Source organism: Phaenicophaeus curvirostris, chromosome 3 (assembly GCF_032191515.1).
Source record: "Phaenicophaeus curvirostris isolate KB17595 chromosome 3, BPBGC_Pcur_1.0, whole genome shotgun sequence".
Lineage (NCBI taxonomy): Eukaryota > Metazoa > Chordata > Aves > Cuculiformes > Cuculidae > Phaenicophaeus > Phaenicophaeus curvirostris.
Window position 1 is genome coordinate 86,705,987 of NC_091394.1, and position 18,653 is coordinate 86,724,639.

Here is an 18,653-nt window from a genome sequence, read left to right on the forward strand (position 1 = left end):
GCCATTCTGCCAGGCGGCAGTGCAGAATAGCTCTTCACACTCTGACCCCCTGGGCTGGCTTCCCATGTCACGCTTAGCAACAGTCCCCATGCCAGAGGCAAAGTTTTCTTGACAGGGGCCATATTCTGCAGTGCTAGGCTGTCTCTAAGATGAAGAGCCCTACCCAGGGAACAGATAAACAGAACAATGTTTGAGCCTCTGGTACTCTTTAATGTCATTTTCAGGGAAGTAGATGTGTCATAACAATATAAAGCAGGCATAGTTCCCTTACTTTCAATCTGCCTGGTGCCAGGGTCTACGTCATTTCAGCATCAAAACAGATCCAGCAAGTTCATGGTGACTTTGCTCTCTTTTGGTCCCCTGGTTTGTACTTGTCTTCCAGCAGCCTTCCTCACCCCGTCAGGGGTTGTCACGTATTGTTATTTCACTGGAAGCCCTTGGGAGCTGGACCCTTATCTCCACATACCATGCACATCAAAATGGTTTAATCAACCCTATTAATTCCATGGCTTGCTGCTGATCTGGATAAAACACTGCGCTTTCCCAGCACTGAAGCTTTGTAGCTGAGTGTCATGTAGCAGCACCATCCATGCAGTCTGCTCTCTGCTCCTCAGGGCCGGACACATTCCAATGCAGTCCCTCAGCTCTCACAGAGAGGTGTCAGGCTCTGGTTTGAGGCTCAGAATGGATTTGGCTGATTTACCAGACCAGGAGCATCCCATGAGCTTGAAAATCTGGACTTGAGAGTACTTGGTGTCATTTCCCAGTGCTCTGGGCAGTCATTGCCAGCTCCAAACACGGGTGCAGGGCACCTGCAGAGCACATTTGCCCAGTTGCTCAGCTTGAGAAGGTGTCCAGAGCAGGCAGAAACCTCAGCGGCATGCCAAGACCAGGGCAAAACTCAGGGGATGTCATTACAGCTGTGGCACTGGGGTACTGAGGAAGGGGACTTGCCTTTGCTCTTGTCCCAGCATGCCTGCTTTCTGAAGGGGTGGTGGAGCACAGTTTATTCATCAGAAGATACAGCCTGATTGAGAAACAAACTTCAGAGGACCAGATATGGGAGGATTAGATATAGGAGAGTGGTTCATAGACATCTTTCTGACTAGGACGACCAGACCAGGTTCTGCCACCTTTTCCCAGCTCCAGCTGTATTTTGGCTCACCCCTAGCCTAAAGCCAAATCTCTCCAACAGCTGCAGAGACGCCTCCTGTTTGAAGCAGCCACAAGTCATCCGTCTGACCACTTGGAGCTGCATGAGACGTGCTGCTCCTTGCTTTTCTCAGAAAGAGTTCTTGCAACATGAAAGAAATGCAGGCAAACAAAGAGCCCAGGGGAGAGAAGTGACAAGCGGCAGCTGGAGTCAGCGGGTGGCTTACCGAGTGACAGAGCAGTTGGGCTCCTCGCTACTCTGCTACTATTTTGGAAACTTCAATAAACACAAGAGGCCGGATCAATCTCTCAGTGCTCCAGCACAAGCCCCGAGGAGCCCCCTTAACTTTGGTGGCAATAGCAACCTCCATATGCACTGTGCTTCATTTGGACCCTGGGCACATGCATCAGAAACAGCTGCTGAGAGCATTATTAGCACTCTACTAATTAGCAGGTCTTAACACTTTTGCTCATGCAAGCTTGCACCAAGGAATTCATGCTCATTTGTGCCATGGAGAATATGACTGTTCAACATTTGTGTGGGAGCACTCAAGGCACTGGAAAAAAAGTATGGATGTTTATATTTTTAAAAAGGGATTGTTTTTGCCGCTGTCAATTATTAATGGCTCTCAGGTCAGGCTAAGGAACAATGCCAGGGATAAATTACGCTGTACAGTATTCATATATGCTCTCCCCAGTTGTTTCCTTCTCAGCTAGAGGATTCACCTCACAGTGAACTCATTTGCTTTTGGAAAAAAAAGACCGATGAAGCGATGAACTCGGAGTGCCCATTTATTTATGCATCAACATCTTTCCTAGTTTGTCAGGTGTGTTTAATCAAAAAGAAGCAGGAAATGCATTATAATTATAAACATATTACTGCACAAGAAAAAAGGCTGTTCTTGGAAAGGATCGTATTGTTTGATAAATGCTTACGTTTTAAAAACATAGGCTTAACCTACGAAGCTCTTTGCCAAGATCAAAGCAAAGCTGCCTGCCACCACAGGCTGCCTGTGCAGCAGGATTCAGCTCTGAGTTTGCAGCAAGGGAAGTGGAAGAAAGTTAAAAAGAAAATGAAATCCTCTCCTTCCCTTTTTTTTTTTGCCTCAAACTTTTCCCCTAGGATAAAAAATGACTCAAACATTAAATATTTACTGCTAAAATTAATAGAATTAGAAATGAACCCAGCTGAAAACACAATAATTAGGGACTGGTCCAAAGCCCCTTGCTGAAGCCCCTGGAGAGACTCATTGTTTTCAATGGGATCTGGCTCAGGACACTGGTGAGCAAAGCAAAGATGGAGTTATGGCATAACCCTGGGAGATCCTGGATCTCCTGCAGTCTTTCCATGTGACCTTGCCCAAACTTGCAAGCATTCCTTAATCCCAAGCACAGATGAACCCGAGCCTATAATCTGCTGCTGCTGCAAAAAGTAAAATCATTCTGGGCTACAAGACTGGGAATGCTATAGGTAAGACACAGCAGGGTTTTATTGCCCTTCTCAGCCCTGAGGCTGAGCCATGGCCCTGCACTTAAATAAACAAAAATTACAGACAAACTGGAAATCGTCCAGAGGAAAGCAACAAAAATGATCAGTGGTCTAGAAAACATGACTTATGAGGAAAGATTGAAAGGGCTGGGTTTGTTTAGTCTACAGAATTGGAAACATCCTAATGAACTTTATAGATGTAAAAAAATATGTGATATCAAAAAGGGTAATCGATTGCCCTTTATCTCTGTGAGGACAGCAGAAGGTACAGCAAAGGAGATTTAGGATAGACAGTATTAAAAGCTGTGAGGTTAATAACACACTCAGGGAACTAGGGAGGGAACAGAATGTCTCTCACGGGAAATTTTCAATGTGTTGGAGAAGCACCTGCCATGAGGGACTGAGTAACTCGATGTCCCATGGAGCAGGCTGCTTTCAGCCATGTGGTCCTATGGTTTCCATGACTTAGTGACTGTCTCAGAACACCCAAGAAAGAGACCTTGGAGGTGATGGGCCTTCACACTCCATGATTTGAAAAAAAGCAACAGGTGCTCAGCTCTTATAAAAGTTGACCCCCATATCACTGACCCTTTCCTAAACCCCTCTTTTCCTTGGCTTTCATAGTTATTAAATGAAAAGCAACAAATTCCCACCACTTCATGGGGTCATCATTGTATTTGTGAAGTACCTTACTATTCTCCCATGCAGGACTCCCATCTAACCAAGTGCTCCAATGCTCAAATATTAGGATGATGAGACCTCTGGAAAAGCGTGTGGTGACTCAGAAGTGTTCCAAGTAGTGGTGGCCTTGGAGATCCTTCTTGGGAAAGTTTCCTCACCTCCCTGAGAAATGGGTACCTTGGTTAACCTTTGCTTTTGCCCATAGCACCACTTGACATGACTACTGCAAAGCACCTAGGACAGTACTGGCTATTGCTTTAGACAGGCCAGGTGGTGGCCAGCACCAGATTAGAAAGGTAGCATCCCTTTTCTCCATAGGATCTGCCCTGGGCTGGAGATCCACTGCCCAGAAGCTGCATGTGCTGCTGCCTCCATGTGAGTGACAGATTCTGCCAGATCTTGTCTGCCTTGGGAAGGCCCAACACTGTTCTCTGCTTTCAGCCCTTTTTGCAAAGGCCCCTAGAAGCTCTTGCCAGAGTTGGCCTCAAAGCCAATAAGACATAAGACGGAGGACTATTAGAAACCAGGCTTTGTATTTACTGCTCAGAAAACCCAAATTCCTTGAATTATGGGCATGAAGCGGTGAGTTTGTGAAGGGAAGGAGCACAGGGCTGTAGCCTGAGCAGAACTGGCCACAGTCCTTGGCATCTCCAGGGACTTGGGGGTGATGTGAGGGCTCCCCGAGGGCCAGGGCAAAGATGCTGTGCTCAGTACTGCTGTGACTATCCCTTTCCTTTACACTTCCCATTTCCTGCTCAGCTACAGCTATGCAAGATACTATTTGGTCCCTGCATGAATGCTAAGAAAATCACTAGTTACATGATACAGGAATTAAAAAAAATCTGTTTGCTTCCAAGCATAAACCAATAACTGTTGTGATGGTTTGCAAACAAGGGGTTGTGGACCCAAGTCAACTTTTTTTCCCTGGTTCTGGGCACAGTCAGAAGCCTGGCAGGAATCCTGGTCAGCTCAAATGCATGGCAGCAACTGGCATCTCCTGGAGTTTTGGAGCTGAGTGGGGTCACAACAGGAAGAACTTTGGGAAGGCAGCACTTCAGGGTTGGAATAAACATCTCCCTGGGGCAGAGTTTCCATAATTGGCCATGACAAGGCTTCTTTCTACAGAGATCTGGAGCTGGCCTACGAGGAAGCAGAATGAATCACTGCTCCAGTCCAATTTGGCAAGTCGTGTGATTTAGCCGTGCTTTGTGAAGGGAGAAGATGATGATATAGACTGAAAGAGAGAGGAGAAACACAGCCAAAGGCTTCTGAGCTGGGAGTTGAGTTTGGGTTCCCACTCATTTTTTGCAGGTTTACTCAGATCCTTAGAAGGAAGCCCTGGCAAAAACCACTGGTAGAAGAACAATTCCCTTTATCAACAATGCAGAGGAAACAATGGGGAATCCAGGACACAGAACTCATACAAACAATAATAACCAATTTATTTCACATTGTTAAAATAGCAGTTGCTATGCAATTCTTCCTTCCAGCCCCCCACTTTGTTAACTATTTCTGTCTCCTTTCTGCTCCCAGATACATATTTATGGGAGGGGATCTTTGTGGTTGGCGTTGGTGTCCTGCAGCATGGTGGTGACCACATGGCCATGCAGCCTTCTGTGAAAAGGAGGGTTGAGTTTCCTCGTGCCACTCTGTACCCTTGGAAGAGTCCCACTTTCCTTCAAATAAGAGAAAAAAGCATGTTGTTTCTGTCATCCTTTCTCTGGATGTTGGTCATCAGAGCTAGCTTTAAAACTTCTTGCTATCTCAGCAATCTTACCAAGCCTGGTGACCTGACAGCAGTTCACAGCCTGTTCAGTATCTGATGATTAATCCCCTCCCTTTCAAAATATGCACTTAGTGGCAGAACCCCACAGAAATATTGTGGAGCCAAAGCTGCTTTGCCAAGTGGCAAACTTAGACTTGCTCTTCTTGGAAAGCTGGTTTCCTGTCATTGGCTTTCTGTTGTTGCTCTTTTCCAGTGGTTTAGAGAGAGGAGAAAGAGAAAAAAAATGTTCCTTCCAAATATCTCTTCTCTTTTACATCCCATGTAAAAGACATCTCCATGTATCCTCTGTTATTCCAGATTTCAGGAGTTCTATCAGCCAGGGCTTTCTAACTAACCCTACTGCTAAAGATGCAATCTACCCAGGTGCAAAAGGAGAAGCAAGCTCCCTGCAAAACAAGATCCCTTGGAAAAGAAGATGCAGACAATTCTCCTTTCTATCCCACCTTCTCCCACTCCTTTGGAGAGCAGTCAGAAGGAACAAAAATCTTCTCTATGAAAGAGGAAAAAGTCAAATCTGCATCTTGTTGCAATGTGACAGTTCAAATCAAAGTATCAGCTTTTTTGTAATTTCTATTTTGCTGTTAGGAACATTAAAACTTTATTTCTTATGAGATGACTACCATAGCTAATGCAGGCAGATGCTGCTGGGCTGGCTACAAGAGTAGAGCTTGGGGCTTTCTATTCTAAATGCTCCCACCACCCCAAATAGAAATCTTGGTCAGCACTGAGCAGCAGAGGGCCACGGCATGCAACTGAGTTTGAACGCTAACAAATGCAGCTTACCTAGATCCTACTTTCCCTGGAGATACCACCATTCCTATTCACCTTAATTTTAAAGTCAGTAGTACAAGGCCAAATCCTGTGCCAGGTTCCTACACAGTATCTTTTTCCTATTTTCTGCTGAGACTCTGTGTAAGGCCAGGCAGGACTCAGCAGCACCACATGCAATACTGGTCAGGTGAACATGGCATGAGCACAAAACTCGTGACCTTTCTGGCACAGCTTTCAGGGAATGACAATGCCACTGGTGCCTTTATTTGTGGGAATTTCTGGGACCCCATAAGGATTCCTCTTCCCTTTTGGGAAGGAAATCAGAAGATGTCCTGCAAAGTACCAAAGGTCATTTAGAGAAGGTTAGAACAGGGGACACACTGCAGTGTAAGGCACCCGTGGTCAAAGAGTTTGTGTGGCAGTTTTCCCTTTGACGTCCACGTGTCAGTCTCTGGATCATAGCAGTCCAAGGAATCCAAGTCTTTGATGATGTTGTCCGCAGTGAGACATCGTCCTCCGGTGACATACAGCTTGTTCTTGATGACCGTGGCCCCATGATGCATTCGTCTGTCCTTCATGTCTGCGCATTTAACAAACTTGTTGCCTTTTGTATCATAAGCAATTATTCTCCGAGTGTACCCTAAATGCAAAGCCAGATGTGGAAGAGACAGGTGGCAATTAGAGCTTATGGCCAGCAAAAGGAATGAGAATATATTTCTTGCTAGCCTTCAATAAAACCTAGTACACTGATACATAATTTGACAGAATTAAGATATCTAAGCTGGGAAGTGATGATGTGTCACAAGAATGCCCGTCTGTCTATCTTCCCTTTCTGTTTGCCCTTACTCTGTTTCATAGCACCTTGGTATCCATGACTCAACAAAGAACATAAAGCCCATCAGATGAGGCAAGCAAACTGCCAAACACAAGATGGAGCTTGCAGTTTTCTGTATGTGTCTTTAAATGTTCTGAAGTATTTGTTTTTACCCAACAGAATCCTAGAGCTTCAAGTGGAAATACAGAAACCAATGACTTATGAGAACAAAGCAACAGTGCTTTGTTGAGTCATAGCTGTCTACTGAACAGAGCTGGGTAATCAACAGCATGGTGGTACCAGTGTTCACCCCACTTCCAAGGCCCTCGATGCCACATCTATGCTGGTCTGCTGGCCACCACACCACTGACCCAATGGACAGCTCTTCCACTGTGGGGTGGTGCAACCTCGCATCTTCTGAGAGGTCAGGGCTGGTACCAGGCCATTGCCCTGGAACAGTGGAGGTGTGGAAGCTTGGTACTCAGCAATACATTGCTTGTGTATCCCTGTGCATAATCTTGAGCGATAACCTACAGTGTCCATGGCAAACTGCTTTGTGCCATGTTCTGCAGGTCTTAAAGCTACTTTCCTTCTTGAAAATCAAGGCCTATCTTTCTTAGGTAAACCTACTCCCCTTTGTTACAATGTGATCAGTCATGCAAAGAGAACCTGAAATGTGATGAAAGCTTTTTTAAGAGAAACTGTTAGCTTTGTTTTACTGTTGTTGATAAACTAAGAGTGCTCGGCAAATGTTTTGGCATGGAAGCTGGTAAGTAAAACCTGACCATGGTGAATCTCTCTCTGCTTTCAACTGAAATGAAAGATGTTTAAAATTAACATGAATTTCTGTGGCTTTTGTTAGATAAATAAAACATAAATTGAGAACTTAAGCTCATCATCTTCAGACTTGAGTCAACATAGGCCCTTCAGATTAGTGCATTTGAAGATAAGAGACTTGAAAATACTATATTTTGGGCACTGTGGTCTGAGGTCAGGGTAATGTTCCACACAGAAGCCTGATAGTCTCAGGCCTTTTGACTCAGCTCTCCCTTGTTCTCACTGCAAAAGGTAGCAGTGGCCTCTTGCTGAGAGATGACTCCATATTTGAGTTCTAGGTGATCTGGGTTCAATCCTTGTCTCTGCTAAAGCTTCCCTAACACATGCGTCCTCATGCCAGCCTGTGGTCAGGGAAGCTGCACTAAGGACTGTAGGGCACCATATTACCAATGACACATGTTCCATCAAAATGCCATGGACAGAGGCTGATCCTCTGTTTGGAAAAGACATTGAGAAGTTTTCCCTCTCCAAGTGTTTCATGCCCCTCTCAGGACATTTCACAATTACCTGCAGGAGTAAGCTACAGAACTAATCAACACCTCATAGCCCTATAGTCCACCCATCCCAACAAGCCATCCACGGACTTGTGGTAACTGTGCTCTTCATCCTTCCTGGAGGTGTAGTCAAGGAAGGCCAGGCTGTGAGTCAGCAGGGGAGGAGTGGGACCAGCATGTCTTTGGTGTCTTCCTTTCTACTGCAGAGCAGTAACTTGCAGTGAGGTTTCCTCAGTTTCATCCCACCTAGGTCCTGCTACTTGGAGTAAGAAGGTGCCTCATGGAGAAATTATCCCCACTTCCATGGCCATGAGACCCCACAAGAGATGTTTATGGAGGGTGGCACACGCACTCCTCCTTTCCTTCCCAAGCTCCACTTGCTTTTTAAGGGAGTACCCCAAGCAGAAAGGCTGTGAAATCCCACAGGACCTGGGCAATGGAGGTGGGAGGGAGAACAAAACAGAGTTCTTACCACCTACGATGATAATCTGGTCTCCAATTGTGACAGCTGGTGCACAGACGTTCTTTACCACTCTGGTCTCCATCCGAAACCACATATTCCTGGAGACATGGTAAACCTGACAAATAAATAAAGATACACATGCGGCAGTTCATGTTGCATTTTAACTGGCAATAGTCATTACAGAGGAACTTTTTATTTTGTCCTAATGAATACAACCCTCTGGCTCGAACTGCTGGAAAGGTGAGAATTTACCCACTTCTTTTCCCAATATGTCCCCTTGGAAAGCGTTCTAATTCTCCAGACTTATCTGCTCAAGAGATGCTAGCATGTGCACTAAGGCAGAGTCTATCTGCCATATGCAAGATTCTTGACTAAATCTTTGCATGACCATCAAATCACTATATCTCCTGGATACTGCAAGCCATTTCTTTTCATTTTCCAGTTATTCTGTGTATTCCTGCCTCAGTCTTAACAATTTCCTGGGCAAACAAACCTGAACTTCACCTAGCTCTGCTGGCAGACACAGCGTTTGCCCAGCTGCTATTTTTGTGCTAGTGGCTGGTATGTGCTCAGTTTGGCGAAGGGACTTGTTGATGGGACTTAAGAATGGTATCTAAGTCATCAGTTGATGTGAGAAAAAGAGCTGTTGCCAGATGGTGATCATTCAGTCATCTGTATCTGGGCGATGCAATCTTCAATGTCACGTCATCCCCTTCTTAATATAGCAAATATCTCCAGGATAATTCTCCCCACTAACCAAGAGATTAATATCCTTCCCCCTGATAATCAAGTAGTGTTATCACCATAAAGAAGTATTGCTCATCTGCTGGATGCCACCTTAGCCTTTAATGATCTTTCTTAGATAAAACACTCAAACCAGTGAAAAACACTTATAGGGAAAGTAAAATTTCAATGTTGCTAAAGCTTGGAATCAGATAAGAAAGGATTTCTTCTATTTTTTCCTCCTAGTCGAGCGTAACTGCTGAAAGCAGGCAGAGAGCCAGCAACATGTGGCAGGAGCCACATCTTTAAGACAACTGTTGTTGCGAAATAACTGTCAGTTTAAGTTCTGGCACTTTGATAAGCAAGAAGCTAATCGCTCTAATGATCGCAAATCTTTGCTTTTGCTGCAAGCGAGCAGGTGTGCAGCTGAAACCCCAGCTCGGCTGCCAAGTGGAAGGCACTGATTTTAGTGAGATTGGCTACAGTCATGAAGCCAGGTATGGGGGTCAGCTGCTGCCTGCCACAGCATCACCTGCAGCAGCTGTGGCCCCAGTGCCCACCACCAGCAGAGCTGACTGACATCCAAGAAAGTACCTTGGGTCTTCTGCCTGAGAAACAATCAAAGAGGAAAACTGAAGAGTTGTAATGCTCTTTGCAGACAAGCTCTTTCCCTGAAGCCACGTGTCAACTATTCTGCCTCTTGCTGAAACTCACAATAAACCTCCTCAAGAAGGTAATGAACTGCTGAAAACCTTATATGAAAGTACCTACAAGGAGGACTGACCGTTACCTGGATCAGTCGGACAGGGTTTTGCATAATATCTTCTCCCCCAAAGAGGTAGACCCTCTGATCTTTGGCAGCAACAGCAGGGTGAAGAACCGCCACAGGCATGTTTGCCATGCTCTCACAGGTGTTGTAGACACTATCGTATCTTTCCACAGAATTCAAGATTTCCTGGTTTTCGCCAATTCCACCAAATGACAAAATATAATTTTTATATGCCAAGCTTCTCTGGGAGTAACGCGGAACTAACATGTGCTCAACCATCCTCCACTGATTGAGTTTGAGGGAATAAATGTAAATATTATCACTGACTGGACTTTTCTTATTGCTAATAGGCATCCCTCCAAGCACATAAATATTGCTGTGCAAGCTCACTGCAGAGGCTTTGTACAGGCGCACGGGAAGTTTGGCCAGGCTTAGCCATTGGTTTGTCTTGTCATCATAGAGCAGGACATCCCTTGTGGTCTGCTGGCTGTCCTTCCTGCCACCAATGATGATGAGAAACTCTTGGTTGGAGTATCTGCGAGGAACATGCAGCATGGGCTTGATGTCAGGTGCGCTGGTGCTGTGTAAGGAAAACATATGTCTCCGGGCTGACTCAAGGATGCTCCTGCAAGTGGCTGAGGACTGAATGAGGGAGTCATTGGCAATGAAGTGGAAGAGGAAAGTTGGATGGACATACTGAAGACGGACTTTCTTGAACAGCTCTTGGATGTAGTGTTGTCTTGCCTGGAGGTCATGCCGGATCCAGACCATCAGTGTCTCAAAGACCTGCTCCTCCTCCCCGCAAAGCTCATCATCCCCAAGGTAATCGATGAGCTCCAATGGACAAAGGTCCTTCAGGTCCTCCGAATAGGCCACCTCAGGAAAGCATTTCAAAGCCATAGCCTTGGCTTTCTTATTCAGGCTTTGGCAGTTCAAGATTTTTGCTAATCTGATCATGCTCAGACAGTTGTCAGGGGTCAGCTTGTCCTGGAGGTAGGCAGAGCAGGCCTCAAACAGCTTAGTATACTGCAGCATGGAGGCTGTCTCCAACAGGCACAGGACATTCTCAGTGGATATAAGAATCTCCCCTGTGTAAACGTAAAGGATAATCTGATCCAAAGTCTCAGCATCGATGCCGTTCAGGATGACTTTAGCCTGGCGACTCTCTCTGAAGTCATTACAGAACATTGCCTTGAAGTATGGACTGCTGGAAGCCAGAACATTTCGGTGGCAGGGGATTTCGAAGCCCCCAGAGCACAGGGTAACATCAGTCAGCATCCTGCTCTGCCGCAGAGCATTCAGCTGTCTCAGCAGTTCGGAGGAGAAGTCTTGGTCTTTGAAGAGAAGCTTCTCAGTGGATTCTTCCTCCATAGCAAAATAGGAGAGAGATGAATTCTGGACTTGGCAGAAAAAAATTAAGAAATCTTAGCAGCTTTTATTGAAATATCCAGCTCCAAGGGAACAAATCGGGACTTTGATGTTGCTCTAAATATCTATTCACTGTTACATGTAAAAATGGAACATGGGTTAAGCACAGTGGGAAAATAATAAAGAAGCTAAAATGTCACCAATACCCTTTAAAATTTTCATAAAGTTATCAGATAGGCTGCAGCTCTGAGGTCAGCACTGCCTGTGTCCCTGGCAAGAAGCAAAAGCACTGAAATTATCTCACTGATTTGGGATGAAAGCTGGATGGCTGAAGCAGTTGGTTTGTTCATTTTAATCACATTGAAGAAATGCGCTTAGACATTTATACACTGTTATAAAGTATTAGCATTTTAGTAGCTTGCGCCTCTTTCCCCTAGAGTTAGTCACTCCCAAAGAATGTAAATCTGGCAGAGCTGAACTCTGCAGCAGGGCAAACGAAACCCTAGAGACTGGGAATCTGCATTAAAGCAATTATTTATTAACTCTGCTTAGCTGTGGGGTTTTTATGTTAATCAGACACACAATGAGCAAATTAAATGCCAGGCAGAACAATACGATGAGTATCTATAGTCCTGGCTAACTGCTCAACCTGCAGTGAAACGGTAGGGAAGAAACATTTACCTTCTCTTGTCCTTCACTGCATGCACTTACTTTCTGTCGTTTATTCTCTGCTGAGATTTTCCATAGCTAGAGCCTGGATAAAAACCTATAAACCCACAGGACGTTTCTTTCAGTAGGTAAGTGATTCATAGAGGGTGATTTCTGGATGTGTTTATTCTGAAGTCACTTTTGCCGCACTCGGGAGCTGTGCGCAGGAGCGGGGAGGCAGTGGGGCATTGTATACATTCCAGTGCTAAGAATAGGCACACACGGTCTTCTCACTGTTATCACATGTGACGCCGCCGTTGCCTTTTGCAATGACCTGGCCAGTACCGAGCATGCCCAAGTGGTGTTTTTCTGGCAAATGTTTACATATAATAAATAGACACGAAGAGGAAAGTTCATTTATAAAAGTCCTGGCTGTCCATTTGGAAACAGCGGCAGGACCCTGTCCTAAAGTGCCTGGGAACTCTAGAAGCCTGTAAACAGTCTGTGTGCCTTACACTAGGTAATGCACTGTCACTGTAGTTTCATGGAGAAAGAGGGAGAGACAAGGGCTTCCAGGGACCCCAGTGGGACAGGCTGTGTCTCCACCTTATGGATAAACCTGGGGAGCATTGGCCTGCTGCAGCCTGATGGGAGCTGGGAACCCTGCACCCAGGGCTGCCCCAGGGTGGGAAAGGAGAACCCAGCTACTTCTGCCTAGAAGAGAGGACAATTCACTCTTGGAGCAATTTAGGTTTATGACACTGCTTGATATTTCACATAGAAAATATCAGGTTGTGGCCTTTTGTGTAAGGGCCTCAGGTCTCTGAAGCTCATAGCAAAGGACTTGAAGAGGTGGCTTGAGGAAGCTCAGTGTTCTGGGTGGGCTGACCAGAGCTGTTTGCCAAAGTAAGTGCAGGAACCTGGAAACCAAGGTTCCAGGGTGGCAGGTCCTAGGGTGGCACTTAGCTCCCCAGGGCAGACACCTCGATGGGGTCCCTAACCGCAGGTATCTGCACATGAACAAGGCTCCTTGTGCAGCCAGAGAGGTCTAGGCAATACAACCAAGTCTGCCGAGTTATTCAGGTCACCAGTAAGTATCACCTATATTTGGGCAGGTGAACAGTCCTCCAGTCACTGTTAGGTCTCCATGGGTGCTGAGCTGCTTTAGTCATAGAATCAGAGAATAGTTTGGATTGGAAGGAACCTTAAAGATTGTCTAGTTCCAACCCCCCTGCCATGGGCAGGGGCACGTCCCACTAGATCAAGGTGCCCAAGGCCCCATCTGACCTGGCCTTGAACACCTCCAGGGATGGGGCATCCACAACCATCCTGTTCCAGTGCTTCACCACTCTTGTCGTGAAGAAATTCCTCATTATGTCTAGTCACGTGCAGGTATCTGTGATGATGAACCTAAATCCATCCCCAAAGCTAGAATCAGTTGAAAAGCTCGTGCCAGTGAAGGATCCTCCACAACTCCAGCTGATCCCTGGCCTGGGTCTCCAGCAGGTTCAGTGTGATGTACAGCAGCCCCCTGCCAATTTTCTGGCCATTTCAGGAAAAAAATGGCAATGGTTGCCTGTGCCTGGGTAACTGGACTGGACCCCTCATCTGTGGTGGAATTCCTCTCTTTGTTCCAGGGTGGGACTGGATCCAAAATGCAGCTTGTAAGCATTGCTGCTACAGGGAAACACAAGGTTAAAGCAAACCTCCTTCTCTTATTTTCGAAGTCAAAGCTCATGGGTGAGTCATGTCTGTGTCTAGTCACAATGAGGCAGATGATCGAAAATCTTTGGGAACCACAATGCCCTTATGTTGACTCCCATGCCTCGCTGGTGTTTGCAGTTCCTGCAAACGTCCCGGCAGACTGCAGGGTTGGGGGCAGACTGTTCCTCTAAAAACAGCAGCTTTGTATCATGGGTTGTATCATACGTGGCCTTTCCCAGAGACTCTTCAATGCAACATAACAACATGATGAAATGCCTGAAGGCTAGACAAAACCCCAAAGGCACAGCCCTGTGTTAAAGACAGGGTGGAGGTGGGCTGGCACAGCGTTTTGGAGGCTATGGCACCTTTCCTTCCTGCACAATCTGTATGAGTACGTGCACAAGTGTGGATGGCCAAGCAAAGTGATGGTGGGAGAGGGAAGGAGCCATTGGACTTAACTCCTGCAGATGAGTCACTTTGAGGGTAAACATGGCAATATGCAGCCTTTTCCTTCTCCTTAACTAAAGAGACGACCCAGAGGATGATGTTGGAGCGCTGGGGAAAATGTGCCCTCCCCTCCCTTTTCCCCGCCGCCACTGCCTCACCAGCTGGCCATGATCTTGCTATAAATATTTAGAGTGGCATTAAAAACCCAAAGGAGAATTTCTCTTTCCTCGTCCAGAGAACATTAGCTACCCAAACAAAACGCCCTCTCGCTTTCTTTCTTGCTCTGTATGTATATGCTCTCATTGTGGTCTGTTTTGATGATTGATTTAGCTTTACGTCTCTGTTTTGGCTCTAACTCTTAGCTGCCTGTTTAATTCTGCCTTTTCTTGGCAATGACTGTACATTACTTTTTTTAACCCTTAAAGAAACAAATGATGCTATCTGGCTTCACTAATGAGGCTGTTTTATGTGGTCAGTGAAGGGTAGATGGGATGTTCTTCTGCCTTCAATACTGATAAATGTAGCATTAATTTAAAGATGCCAGGATCAAGTGCAAACTCCTGCTAACCCGGAGTACAGGGTGTGCTGTTTAAATAGCTTATTGCTCTCGAGAGGGTTGCTGTTCCCTCCTGAGTCCCCTCATAGGTCTCTGCCAATTTGGGGCCAAGGCTCCAGAGCAGTGAAGCTGCTGCTGCCTGCTTTACAACTCTCTCGTCTTTCTTTCACGGAGATTTTGGTGTCAGACACCTCTCCAACCAAGTGGGCACATCAGCACTGCTTAGTTAGTTCCTTTATAAATAAACTAGAAATCGTTCTTCATGGCATTTCTTAGAACAGTATGTCCTATATGGCCCTTACTGCTGCAGCATGACCCACGGTGAGAAGGACAAGCTGTTTTTTCTATGGGACAGTGTAACTTGTCCAGGAGAGTCTGTCTCTGAGCCAGTGCTTGAGGCTGGTTTCCTAGGCTGGCATGCTATTGACTCAACCAGGCCTGAGCAGTATTTTTGGGGAGGGCAGGATCCTTCATTAACTATAGTAGTGGGGCATGGTGCAAGTATAATGGGCTGGTCTGAACATCTTGTGCAAAGGGGAGAGAGGGCTCCTTCACTGGTTAGGTGACCCAGCAGCACTGCGCGATGTGATGCTGCAGGTTCCCCCTAGCTCTTGAGGGAGGCTAGAGCCATCGAGGCTGTTAGAAAAACAGTACCTGTGCCCTGCAGCTGCTGCTGTACGAACTGCATCAGTGGACAGTTTCTAGAAAATGGAATGTCTGCCAAAGGATGAACTTTCTGCAATGCTGTACACTTAGCCTGATCCTTCTGCTGTCTCTCCTTAGGTATTTGGGATTGCTTAGTTTTGGAATTAGCTTGACTGAACCTTTGATCTGACTCAGAGCAGCTCTTCTTATGTTTTAATGTAACGGGATGATGAAATGTCTATTAGCATGCACTAAGCAACAGAGCAGAAAAAATCTGTGATCTAATCGGCCAGCAGACAGGTGCACAGAGATAATTGGTGATGTCAGACAACTGATCCTATTACAATTCAGGTGAAAATGAACAAACACGGATAACGAAAAAGGCTTGTTCATGGCAAAGACCTCACTGAGCTTCTGTTATGTGTGTTGCCTTGATGACTACCAGTCCCACAGTTATCAAGTAAGAGATCATCCCTTTCCACAAATGTGCAGTCTGAATAGATGCAGGGACAAGAAAAAAAAATTTCCTTGTTATGGTCTCCATAAAACTGGGAGAGGGAAAAAAAATTCCGGGATTAACATTCCTCATTGCAAAAGGAGATAATTACATGGTTCATAATTAATCAGATACTGTGAGTTGGAGAGGATGGGAAGAGGTCCCAAGCAGCAGTGGTGACTGGCTGGGGTGATAACCTTCAGCCCAGGCTGGGAGAGCAGCCAGCACTGCCTGGGATGCTGCATGCAGTGGGCCTTGGCTAGGGTAAGATGGACTCCATTTTGTTTATTATAAGCTGGAGGGTAGAGAATTACGGGAGCAGAAAGGAAGACTAATGGGTTGGGGAATTATTAGATTTGTATTGCATATTTTCACATGCATGTAAACATGTATAAAAAAATATGTGCACTGAAAGAGCAAAGGTATGTCTGTACTAGCAAATTACTATCAAGAGGTAGCAAGGACATGGACCTTTCTACTCAACACGTATGACTGTATCTCCCCCAGCTGATAGCACCACCAGGAGATCTAACTCCATGTGTGATGTCTACGACAGACCTGTGAAGGAACTATTTCCCCACACCGAGCAGCCAGTTTTGGATGGATCCTGACACTCCCTACTGGAGCAGCCTCCCCAAGCCCTGTCTGTGCTCAGCCAGAGCCCAGCATAGATTTACTATTTGATTTGTTGGATTGGGAAAACAGCACTTTGACCCTGTCCTCTAGCTCTGTTGATGTCTCAGGTTCACTGCAGGCAATGAAGCTCCCCAAACTGCGAAGCAGTGCAGAAAACTTTGAAAAGTACGTGGAATCCATTGTGAATATGGGAATTGATGGACAATTTTATGTGGCAATATGATGAAGTCCTTCACATTATGTCAGGCAACAGGAATACAATGACTATTCCACACGACACTGCCAGCGTGGTCTCCTACACACAAGCTACCTGATTCTCCTAGAGTTATGAGAAGGCTGGGGTGGGGAGCCCCTGGGACGTCACCTAGTGCAACCTCCTGCTCACAGCAGGGCTAACCTCAGAGTCAGATCAGGTTGCTCAGTGACTGGTCCAGTTGAATTTTTGAAATCTTGAAAGACAGAGATTTCATAACCTCCCTGGGCAAACTGCTCCAGTCCTGAACCACTATCCTGCTGAAGATTTTTTCCGTATGTCTGATAGGAATTTCCTTTGTTGTAACTTGTGGATGCTGCCTCTTGCCCACAGAGAAATCTGCTAAATTCCTGCTGCTTCTTTTAGTTCTCGACTATCTGGTCTTCCTATTCTTTAGGCCCATATACCCTTATGATCCTTCCCCCTCATTCCTCTGTAGCTACATTTTCTATTTAGCTGCTCACCATCACGATTTTCCTGAGTTCTGTCACCATAGTTGTCATTCACATTTGTATGATTCTTAATTCTGAACTAAGACTTAGTTTAAGACTTGATAAAATCTGCATTTGTTTCTGATTTTGTGGATGAGAGAACAGACTACACCAGTAGCCACCAGTCTTGAAATCTGAACTTGAATTTTGAAACCTTAATCTAAACTTCAGTTATTGAGGCACAGAGACAAGTTTCACTCTTACAGCACTGGAGACACGGGGCAACTTCACAAGTGCTACTGCCATCACTGTATGTATTGGGTACAGATAGAGAGATATGGCATGTAATTCAATAATGACTTTGGCCCAGTATGTGTGGGTGTGAAGATGTGTGGGCTCCTGGCTTGGTTTCAGGCCAATCTCTAATTAAAGACTGAAAGATTAAGATGAAAGCAATTGTACTCTTCCTTCTTTAGTTAGAATGACCTACTAGCGTTAATTAAAACAGTCTTCAGGCAAAAATAAATTTGGCTGCCAAAGTTATGCGCTTCACATTAAATAAGTACATATCTGGGTTTGAAGTGTGCTGAGCTTCTAGAGGTTTCACAGAAACCACTCATATAGCTTTGGTCACTCTTGTTGGAATATTTTAAAACAAATCCTTTGCCCAAATCAGCTTCTTCGTGTGCATTTCAGACATCTGCTGGCTTTTTCTTCAAACTACATAATTTGAGAACAAGTACCTGCCAGCTTGTCTTGGACTGAACATACAGTGTGACCTCTGGAGGATAAAATATCACCAGGAACACTGGGCACCTAAGTAGATTATTCATCTATCCTTTCTATAGTCTCTGGTTACAAGAGCCCCATGGCAACAGCAACAAGAAGATAAGCAGTTGCAGATCCTGCACTGCTCTGCTCTTTCTGGGTCTGGACATTAAAATACCTTTGATAAAGGCAAATCCAGAATCAGGTGGTTCATTTCAGGTTCAGTACCTGCCTCTGGTGTTTTTACATTGCTAGAAACATTGCCAAAGGAGGATTAGGCCTCCGAAATACAGGAACATCCTGTTAGACCTGCATGTATCCTTCTTAAAAGTCCTCCATCCTTCCCGTCTCTCATTTATTTTGCCCCTTCTTTAGAGACGATAATTAGGCATTCAGATGCTAGTGCTGTGACATTGATACAAGCTGGGAGAAACAGCTCCAGTGCTTCAGAAAAACTATTTTCAATGGGAATTACATGCTATCAGCCATTATATCTCAGAGGAACTAGGTCTGAAAGACCCTTCCCCTTGGAGAGCAATACAAAGAAAAGTAGGATTGAGCCAGTCATAGAGAAATGTTCACAAGCCCACCTCCTTGAACCAGACTCCCCTCTCTCTTTTCTTATTTGTCAGGTCCTTTCATGTTATTTTTCATCTCCATCTTTTGTCATATGATTATAAGATCTTAGAGTAGTTCAGAGAGGAAGGAACCTCTGGCGTCCT

The 18,653-nt window shown here is 45.4% G+C and overlaps 1 protein-coding gene across 4 annotated transcripts; it reads right to left on the reverse strand.

Moving 5' to 3' along the window:
- Positions 1-4,740: 4,740 nt before the first annotated feature.
- Positions 4,741-12,224, reverse strand: KLHL38 (kelch like family member 38). Of its 4 annotated transcripts, none has more exons than XM_069854601.1 (5): positions 12,029-12,224; positions 10,001-11,374; positions 8,497-8,602; positions 5,892-6,519; positions 4,909-4,998 (listed from the first exon to the last, which is right to left on the reverse strand). In XM_069854601.1, exons 2-4 carry the CDS (start codon positions 11,348-11,350, stop codon positions 6,233-6,235), a joined length of 1,743 nt encoding a protein of 580 aa, XP_069710702.1. In that variant the 5' UTR covers positions 11,351-11,374; positions 12,029-12,224; the 3' UTR covers positions 4,909-4,998; positions 5,892-6,232. The 4 variants fall into 4 exon arrangements, with proteins under 4 accessions (XP_069710706.1, XP_069710702.1, XP_069710705.1 ...); XM_069854604.1 differs by having other exon boundaries at positions 10,001-11,379; XM_069854603.1 differs by having other exon boundaries at positions 10,001-11,479.
- Between the last annotated feature and the right edge of the window lie 6,429 nt (positions 12,225-18,653).

Excerpts from the sequence above, each read along its gene's own strand:
- KLHL38 (XM_069854601.1), bottom strand. The coding sequence starts at position 11,350 with ATGGAGGAAGAATCCACTGAGAAGCTTCTCTTCAAAGACCAAGACTTC. Across the intron at positions 8,603-10,000 it reads ACCCTGTCCGACTGATCCAG|GTTTACCATGTCTCCAGGAA; the intron begins GTAACGGTCAGT and ends TTTATTTGTCAG. Across the intron at positions 6,520-8,496 it reads CCAGATTATCATCGTAGGTG|GGTACACTCGGAGAATAATT; the intron begins GTAAGAACTCTG and ends CTTTGCATTTAG.